Source organism: Cebus imitator, unplaced genomic scaffold (assembly GCF_001604975.1).
Source record: "Cebus imitator isolate Cc_AM_T3 unplaced genomic scaffold, Cebus_imitator-1.0 Scaffold71, whole genome shotgun sequence".
Classification (NCBI taxonomy): Eukaryota; Metazoa; Chordata; class Mammalia; order Primates; family Cebidae; genus Cebus; species Cebus imitator.
In genome coordinates, this window is record NW_016107386.1 from 4,339,528 (window position 1) to 4,349,028 (window position 9,501).

General features: G+C 43.6%; 2 protein-coding genes across 5 annotated transcripts in view; one reads left to right on the forward strand and one right to left on the reverse strand.

Annotated features, from left to right (window-relative positions):
- Positions 1 to 1,291, reverse strand: part of CUTC (cutC copper transporter) — a 25,408-nt gene extending 24,117 nt beyond the window's left edge. For both annotated transcript variants that reach the window (XM_017531286.2, XM_017531284.2), the window contains exon 1: positions 1,102 to 1,291. In XM_017531286.2, coding sequence (XP_017386775.1) covers positions 1,102 to 1,162 — 61 coding nt within the window. In that variant the 5' untranslated portion in view covers positions 1,163 to 1,291. The remainder of the gene's footprint in view (positions 1 to 1,101) is intronic.
- Positions 1,292 to 1,344: 53 nt separating this feature from the next.
- LOC108306385 (cytochrome c oxidase assembly protein COX15 homolog) overlaps positions 1,345 to 9,501 on the forward strand; it is a 38,110-nt gene continuing 29,953 nt past the window's right edge. For 2 of the 3 annotated variants that reach the window (XM_037739541.1, XM_017531281.2), the window contains exons 1-5: positions 1,345 to 1,554; positions 4,081 to 4,262; positions 6,240 to 6,362; positions 6,645 to 6,831; positions 9,078 to 9,245. In XM_037739541.1, coding sequence (XP_037595469.1) covers positions 1,465 to 1,554; positions 4,081 to 4,262; positions 6,240 to 6,362; positions 6,645 to 6,831; positions 9,078 to 9,245 — 750 coding nt within the window. In that variant the 5' untranslated portion in view covers positions 1,345 to 1,464. Of the gene's footprint in view, positions 1,555 to 1,690; positions 1,806 to 4,080; positions 4,263 to 6,239; positions 6,363 to 6,644; positions 6,832 to 9,077; positions 9,246 to 9,501 lie in introns of all 3 variants that reach the window. The other variant, XM_017531282.2, reaches the window with a different exon arrangement.

Genomic DNA, 9,501 nt, shown 5'->3' on the forward strand with positions numbered 1-9,501 from the left:
CATGTTGACCAGGATGGTCTCGATCTCTTGACCTCGTGATCCACCCGCCTCGGCCTCCCACAGTGCTGGGATTACAGGCTTGAGCCACCGCGCCCGGCCTACTATAGTTATTTTCTAATCAATCAATATTTTAAAATTTTATTTAGTTTTTTTTGAGACGGAGTCTCACTCTGTCATCCAGGCTGGAGTGCAGTGGTGCGATCTCGGCTCTCTGAAATCTCTGCCTCCTGGGTTCAAGTGATTGTCCTGCCTCAGCCTCCCGAGTAGCTGGGATTACAGGCATGCGCTATCACGCCCCGCTAATTTTTACACGTTTAGTAGAGACGGGGTTTCACCATGTTGGCCAGGCTGGTCTCGAACTCCTTTGAGTTCAGGTGATATGCCCACCTTAGCCTCCCAAAGAAAAATTTGTTTTAATTTCTAATACAGTCAAAATCGATAGATGTAATCCATATAAAGAAAAGATCTGTGAGGTGCTCGATAACTTTTAGGTAGGTAAAGGAGTCCTGAGATCAAAGTTTGGAAGAACCAAGAGTTCACGGAGGAAGAGGAGAGACTTGCCAAATTCTCTGGCACCTGCCATGCCATACTACTCCAGCACGCAAGAACACGGGACTTGGAGCAGCCACAAGCTCGGCCACTTGGTAGCTGCGTGGCTTTGGGGATATGCCCTGTCTCCGCCGTGGCAACTACAGGTAACTAACTGCAAGTTAGGAACTGGGCTCTGCGCTCGACAATTAACTATCCCAGCGGGGTACCGGCTGCTGGTGCCAGGTGAGGGGGCGGATACTGGCATCCTCGAGTGGTGACAGAAAAATACGTGAAGCTGAAGTTAACCAACTCGCACAAGGTCGCACCGCCGTAAGTGGGAACCCTGGGACTCGAACCTCGGCTTCACGCCGAGCCATTCTCGCTACCTGCACCTCGTCACGCCCTCGGTTTCCACACCTTTAAAGCCTCAAAGATAGAACATGCCGCCCACGGGACTGGAAGGAGCTGAGGAAACGACTCCAAGACAAATCACCACTGACCACCACTCCCGCCAGCCCGTCCCGGGGTGCCGAGTCAGCCGACCGTGCCCTCCCCCGCCACCATCCGCACCGGCCTTCCCGGACGGTATCCGCGCCCGTTTCCGCTCAGAGGAGGCCCCCTGCCTCTTCATACTCCACGCGTTCCTCCCTCGTGCGCCTGCAGTTTGCACTAGGAGTTTGGGCTCCAGAGCGCAGGAGCAGAGAAGCGCTTCAACAGCTGCGCGCGACTGTGCGCGCGGCCCCGACGCCTACGCCCCAGCAGCCCCAGCGAAAGCCGAGTCGCAGAGCGCAGGCGCAGTTACTGTTTACTACAGTCCCGGGAGAAGACAGGACTCCCGCTGTCCGACCCGGAAGTGCTTCTCTTATCCGTGGCGGAGAAAGGAGACCGTGGGTCCCTGGGTTGCGGAAGAGGTGGCCGTGCACTGTCGTCAGTATGCAGCGATTGCTCTTTCCGCCCTTGAAAGCCTTGATGGGGAGGCAGTATCTGCGGCTCCTGGCTCGTAGGGCGGCGCCTAGAGCACAGGTACCGCACTGCAGCAGACTCCGAGTCGCGGGAGCGGGGATGGAGTGAAAGGGACAGGATAAAGATAATGGGGAGCCCCACATCACGTTTCCGGAGCTCCTTACAGTGCATTCACAACGCATTTCCTTGTGTTCAGAGCCCCTAGGTTCAGATCTGGACCATTGACCTGCTGTGTGGTATTGGCCAAGTGATTTAAACTTTGTTCTTCAATTTCCTTATCTGTAAAACGGGGATAACAATACTACTTTAAGGTTTGTTATGGGGATTACATTCTTTAAGATGCAACAGGCCTTTAGCACATGATAAAAGCTGAGTAATTTTTACCCGTATAGTTGATTTTTGCTTAAAAAGTTCCAAGTAGTCAGGTGAGGAAGTATAACTGCATTTTATAGAGAAAGAAATTGAGGCTTAAAACTTTTCTAAAGGTGACTCGTTTAATCAGAACTAGGGAACTGAGCATGGATCTTTGGACTTGTAGGGGTATAGTCAGAAGAGGGCATGTGTCTTGCTTGTAATTATTGAGTGGTTATTATATATTAGGAACTGGAAAAAGAAAGATAAATATTATAAGACTCCTGCCCTGGAGGAAGTCACAGTTTATTCAGTTATGAAATCCTTATCATGGTCTCGTTATGTAAAGAAACGATGTTAGAAACAAAGGTAGCAGGAGAGAGAGAGCAAGACAGACAAGACACTGCCATCCCAAAGCTCATAGTTTAGTGGGAGATACAAACAGATGTGCTGCAAAGTCATGTGCTGCGTAATAACATTTTGATCAACGACAGCCACAGATATAGTGGTTGTCTCATAAGATTATAATGGAGCTGCCCTCCCAAGTGTACCTTTTTTTTTAAAAAAAAAATCTTTTTCTCTAAATTTATTTTTTAGAGACATGGTTTTACCTTGTCACTCAGGTTGGAGTGCAGTGGCATGATCATAACTCACTGCAGCCTCCAACTTGGAACTCCTGGGCTCAAGCCATCCTCTTGCCTCAGTCTCTTAAATAGCTAAGACTACAAGTGTGTGCCACTGTGCCTATGGTTTTTTTTTTGTTTTTTTTTTTTGTTTTTTTTTTTTGACAGTTTCACTGTGTCACCCAGGCTGGTGTGCAGTGGCACAATCTCGGCTCACTGCAACTTCTGCCTCCCCGGTTCCAGCAATTCTCTGCCTCAGCCTCCCAAGTAGCTGGGATTACAGGCACCCACCACCAAGCCTAGCTAATTTTTGTATTTTTAGTAGAGACAGGGTTTCACCATCTTGACCAGTCTGGTCTTGAACTCCTGACCTTCTGATCCGCCCGTGTCAGCCTCCCAAAGTTCTGGGGTTACAGGTGTGAGCCACCATGCCTGGCCCAATGCCTAGTTTTTTAAAAATAGAGATGGGGTCTCACTATGTTACCCAGGCTGGTCTCAGACTCCTGGCCTCAAGTGATCCTCTCACCTTGGCCTCCCAAAGCCTTGGGATTACAGGCATGAGGATACCTGGCCACATTTTAAAATCTTTTATACCATATTTTTACTGTAACTTTTCTATGTTTAGATAAACAAATACTTACCATTGTGTTACAGTATTCAGCACAATAACACACCATACAGATTTGTAGCCTAAAAGCAATAAGCCATACCATATAGCTCTGGGGTATAGTAGGCTATACCATCTAGATTTCTGTAAGTACTTTTTTTTTGAGATACAGAGTTACGCTTCGTCACCTAGGCTGGAGTGCAATGGTGCGATGGCTCACTGCAACCTCTGCCTCCCAGGTTCAAGTGATCCTCCCACCTCAGCCTCTCAAGTAGCTGGGATTACAAATATACACCACCATGTCCAGCTAATTTTTGTATTTTTAGTAGAGATAGGGTTTCATCATGTTGGCCAGGCTGGTCTTAAACTCCTGACCCAAGTGATCTGCTCACCTCGGCCTCCGAAAGTGCTGGGATTACAGGTGTGAGCCACCACACCCAGCCTTTAGATTTGTGTAAGTCTATGAGGTTCACACAGTGATGCAAGTGCTTAAGAATGCATTTCACAGAACACATGTCCCTCTTGTTAAGCGAAGCTTGACTGTACGTTACAGTGTATTAAGGGCCATCCAGTGTACTGTGGGAATGACCTATTGCAGACCTTGAAAAGCCTGGGAACACATTCCAGAGGAGGTGACATGTAAGCAGAGATCTGCAGTAGGTGTTATCAATCAGGGGACAGGAAGTGTACCAGCCAGAGAGAAATGTTTAATGACCTACATGTGAAAAAAAATAATTCATATCTGTAAGCTGAGTGAAGTCTGAGGGACGTATGCAGAGATGAGAAGATTGATGTAGTTTGGGATAGGCTTGAGTGAGGCAAGACTTGAAAACCGATTGGAAAACCAGTTGAAAGGTTGATGCAGTAATAAGAGATCATGACTTACCAAGGCGTAGCTGTGGGGATGCAGCTGTACAGGGTACTTCACCCTAATCAGAATGGGGTTGAGTGTGGGTAGCAGCCATTCCGTTTCTCCAGTTGTAATTTGTCTGTCTTGATCCTTAGTGTGATTGCATCAGACGCCCTTTGGGGCCAGGGCAATACAGCACCGTCTCTGAAGTAGCTTTGCAATCTGGAAGGGGTACAGTGTCCCTTCCCTCAAAGGCAGCTGAGCGGGTGGTGGGCCGATGGCTCCTGGTCTGCAGTGGAACAGTGGCTGGAGCAGTTATTCTTGGTGGAGTAACTAGGTGAGTAATTTGCTCATAGTGAGTTAGGGATCATTAGTGGATCATTAGCAGAAACACAAGATGATTGAGGAGAAAGGCTTTTTTTTTGAGACAGAGTCTTGCACTGTCACCCAGGCTGGAATGCAGTGGTGCTATCTTGGCTTACTGTGACCTCCGCCCAAGTTCAAGCGATTCTTCTGCCTCAGCCTCCCGAGTAGCTGGGACTACAAGTGCCCGCTATCATGCGCAGCTAATTTTTGTATTTTTAGTAGAGATGGGTTTTCACCGTGTTGACCAGGCTGGTCTCAAACTCCTGACCTCAGGCGATCTGCCCACTTCGGCCTCCCAAAGTGCTGGGATTACAGGCATGAGCCACTGCGCCCAGCTGGCTAAAGGAATTTTACAGAGCCTCTAGTCTAGTTCCCTCATTGTGCAGATGGAGAAACCAAGGCCTTAAAGAAGGAACATATCTGATGGCTTGCCCTGCCATAGAATAGTTGAGTGTTTTATTAGTGGGAGCCTTCTAGAAACACTGATTTACATCTTAACTAGTACCTGTGCATTGTTTATGTATCTTTTCTCTTCCAATCAGGGTTCAAGTTTGTCTCAAAACTTTTTTTTACAGTTGTTTGAATTAAACCCAAAGAAGTTCTGTGCATCACAATTGGTTCATGTTTCTTAGGTTTATTTAAACTATGAGGAGACTATAGATTCAGATACTCCTCCCTTGCCCCTTTTAGTTGCTGAGGAAACGCAAGTCATTTGTCTTATAATTTTGCACAGTCTAGATTTTGCTAATTGCATAACTGTTGATGTTTAACATGTCCCTTTGTCCCCTCTCTTTCCTGTGACTGGATGGTTGCTTGATCAGATTCAAATTGGGGATGAGGGAGCAAAATACTTCAATAGGTGAATAGAACATTCATGAATATCTGGTGTCTATTATAGATGTTAACAGCCATTGATTACTATTGCCTAGATCCATTATTTCATTAGCATAGCAAAATTATAATATTTTATTAGCTCAACTCTAAAAAGCATTCCCTCATCAACAATTTGGATGTCCCAAGGTATAGTTTATATAGGAAAGGCAGGATAAATACTTGATTCTTCTTTCCCTTTATTTACCATTTTTCAAAATAATAATTTAGTCCCCCAAATCCTCCAAAGGCAATAAATAAAGCATTTGAGTTTTAAGGCTCATTATGAGCTCATAGGTTCAAACACACTTGATATGTTTCAGTCCATTGTGATGATGGTGTTAATGATTTGCTCAAATTGTCCCATCTTTAGTCAGTGGGCATCTCCTGAAATTGGCTCTAGTGACTTTTTGGCAGGGCCCTAATTACCTTTGATAGCTTCCTTACTTTCTAGTATGACAAGATGTTCCAAGCTCACCCTATACATTTCTTGCCTCAGGCCTAATATCAGGCTTTTACTTTAGGAATCCTAACTCCTTTTGGTGAAAAATTTTCTGATTTTAATCAAATGTGTCTTCTTCCGATTCTCTTCACATTCCATGTCCCTTATTTCAAAATACCTTATGTGTTATATAAGCTATGAGCAAGTGCAACAAATTTGAATTTTATTGTCAAATTTACCCAAGAATCTAAACCTGTGTACATATAAACAGATCTCTTTTCCCTGGGTAAATAATGTTGGTTATGCATTTAGAACACATTTCTTTGGCTATAGGGATTGATTTTGCCTGTCAGGGAATGCTAGTGAAAGAATTGGGTAAAAAAAAAAAAAAAAAGTGAATTGGAGAGACTTGAATAAAAGAATTGAGAGAATGTAAGGGTAAATAAATTTGCTCCTGATGGCAGCTGTTTTCTGACAAAATTCTAAGCAGTTAGAAAGAAATGTCTCAAAAGAGGAAACAAGGAAACAATGTGTTTACTTTGAACAAAGTTAAGTTCAGATCCACTTGTTGCTGTAAACCTTTTGTGAGTAATCCAGCCTCACGCACACACCCCAAAAATTTTTTCTTATCCTAAGGTTGACAGAGTCTGGCCTCTCAATGGTAGATTGGCATTTAATAAAGGAGATGAAGCCACCTACAAGCCAAGAGGAATGGGAAGCAGAATTCCAAAGATACCAGCAATTTCCAGAATTTAAAATGTAAGTGTTAGAGAAAATTAGGTAAACATCCCAGTAGGCCTATTTGATCTTTTGCACTTAAACCCTTCAGAATGGTTAGGTTATTTCATGATCTTTGGTTCAGTTATGTTTAGTGAGCTTGTATTCTAAGCCTCTAAATCCAAAGTCATTCTGAGGCCGTTGATGAGGAAGAGGGCAGACCTACCAAGTTGCAGGATTGAGAAAGTTTTTGCATTCCATGAAAAAATAAAAATCAGAAGGATGTTTCCTCTTTCTTCTTTTTTGACTTCCCATTTCACCCAGCTTGAATCATGATATGACATTGGCAGAATTCAAGTTCATCTGGTACATGGAGTACTCACACCGAATGTGGGGTCGCCTTGTAGGCCTTGCATACATCCTGCCTGCTGCCTACTTTTGGAGAAAGGGCTGGCTCAGCCGTGGCATGAAAGGACGTGTTCTTGCCCTCTGTGGCCTAGTCTGCTTCCAGGTAAGATTAGGCGGAGAAACCAGAAATGCTCCCAGGAACTTCCTAGCTGACATTGTTTTTAAGGAAATAATCTCTGAGGCACTTTTAATAGAGTAGGTAAGAGAGTGCATTTTAGTGTCACAGGCCTCGCTTCAAGCCCCAGCTCTGCCACTTAGGGCAAATTACCTAACCTCTGAAAGCTATGATTTCTTTGCCTGTAAATGGGGATAATAGTGCTCAGCATGTACAGTTGTGTAAATATTAAATGAGATAATCCATATTTGAAGCACTTAGTTTAGTGCCTGGAATCAGTAAGCACTAAGTAGTATATTTTCATGTGCTACAAGAAGTAGAGTTTGTTTCCCATCATGGGTGTCTCCCTAACTTCTTGTCTCTTCCCTTTTTCTAACTTGCCTGCTGTAGGAAAGTGGGATCCCTGTGCTAGAATGCTACAGAAGCTTATAGGAAGATTCCAAAAGAGAGAAACATTTTGTGGGATGAAGGACTGTAGAATACAGATGTAGCTGAGAGATAGTCAGATATAAATGGCAATTAAAATCATGTAAGTTGAGCTCCTCTTAAGGAAATACTCCCACAGTTAACAGGTTAGTACTGCTAGGATGATGGAAAAAAAAAAAAAAAAAAGTTGGGTGAAACTGAGAGCCAGGAATTAAGGGAGAAGATACATGGGAGTATTTGGGTCAAGGTATAGAGATCCTGAAGGAGATTATCAGAGCATCAAAGAAATATCATCAAAAGTTGACTAGGAAGAAGCTAATTGGTTAATTTAAGTCAGAAGTGGTAGCAAAATGAGCCAAATAGAAGGGATGAAGGCGGGCATGGTGGCTTATGCCTATAATCCCAGTGCTTTGGGAGGCAAAGGTGGGCATATCACTTGAGGTCAGGAGTTCCAGACCAGCCTGGCCAACATGGTGAAACCTTGTCTCTACTAAAACTGCAAAAATTAGCCAGGCATCCTGACATGGGCCCGTAGTCCCAGCTACTTGGGAGGCTGAGGCAGGAGAATCGCTTGAACCTGGGAGGCGGAGGTTGCAATGAGCTGAGATCACGCTACTGCACTCCAGCCTGAGTGACAGAGCAAGACTCCATCTCAAAAAAAAAAAAGAGAAAGTAGGAATTAAGGAGGGAGATGAGAGATAAGAAATAGAGGCAGCAGACACAGGTAATCATTAGACATTACTCAAAGTCTAATAGTAACCAGAGAAAGGCAGGTAGAACAAAATGAAAGTTAACATTTTCGAATTAGAAAAACTAACACTGAAAACAGACTATTTGGAGGCAGAAATTGAAGATGTCAGATAAGGTATGGGAGAAGAAAGTGGGCTAGTGAATCACACTGTGTACGTCTTCATCTTTCAGTGTCTCACGCAGATGAAATCAAGGTAATTAGAATATGCAGGGTGATCTTGAAAAGGGAGAGAAATGCCCAAAAAGATTTCCTGAAGAGTATATATTTAGAAGTGGCAGAATCCACCTCTTTGGCCTGAATCTACTGAGTTGGGCAGGTGGGGGTGAAAGGGCTATGTCTTATCTCATATGATTAGAACTGATAATTGTTTGATTAATTGAAAAAACCAGTTAAAGCAGAGAATCATAGAATATGATACATACCATAAACTTTTAAACTTAAATCTGTACTTTCATTACCAACTTTTAAAAAATCAAGGGCTAAAGCCTTTTCTTTGACTATGCATCCCCAGATTAGCATTCAATTGCAGGTTTCTTATATCCCCATAAACTATGATTTTGCTTAAAGAGGAGTGGGAACAGATATTTGCAAAGCGATCTGCATGCAAAACCTTACTGATTTTTATAATTTCCCCCAAAACTTTTATAATTGTCTTACTCCAACCTAACTTGATGGTAGTTGTTTTTAAGCATTTACCTTTATTAAGTTTCTCCAAAGTATTCAGTCTAGTTTTATGAGATATATGCATGGACCTTTTTTTCTTTTTAAGCTCATCAGCTATCGTTAATGTATTTTATGCATGGCCCAAGACAATTCTTCCAATTTGGCCCAGGGAAGCCAAAAGATTGGATACTTCTTATCTAAATAGTAGTTAGGTATTAATGGCGATGTGTGAAGAGTTGTGAATAAGTCATGAATCTTGGGACAGTGCATATTGGGGAGGGTATGGAAAGAGAAGGGGTAGGGTAGAGAGTACTCCTGATAGCCCACTTCCTCAGTAAAGTTGAACAGATCTTTTTAACCTTGTTTTGTTTGCTTTGTTGCTTGGGGGTTCTAGGGTCTGTTGGGATGGTATATGGTGAAAAGTGGACTAGAAGAAAAACCAGACACCCATGACATCCCTCGGGTCAGTCAGTACCGCCTCGCTGCTCACCTGGGATCAGCCCTGGTTCTTTATTGTGCCAGCTTATGGACCTCGCTCTCACTGCTGCTCTCTCCACACAACGTGAGTTGTATGGAAATATCTCTTCAACACCCCGCTTTCAAATTCTTTTGGATATGTATCTAGAAGTAGAATTACTGGATCATATGGGAGCTGAATATTTTGCCAACATTTTCCATTAGGAAAGGTGAAACACAAATTGAAAAATAGAGTGGGAGGGAATACCAACAACAAGAGATAACCCCATCACTTTACCTTTGACTCCCAGAAGGGATGGTGGATGGCAAGGTGAGGAAGATCAGAACAGGGGTGTTTCTGA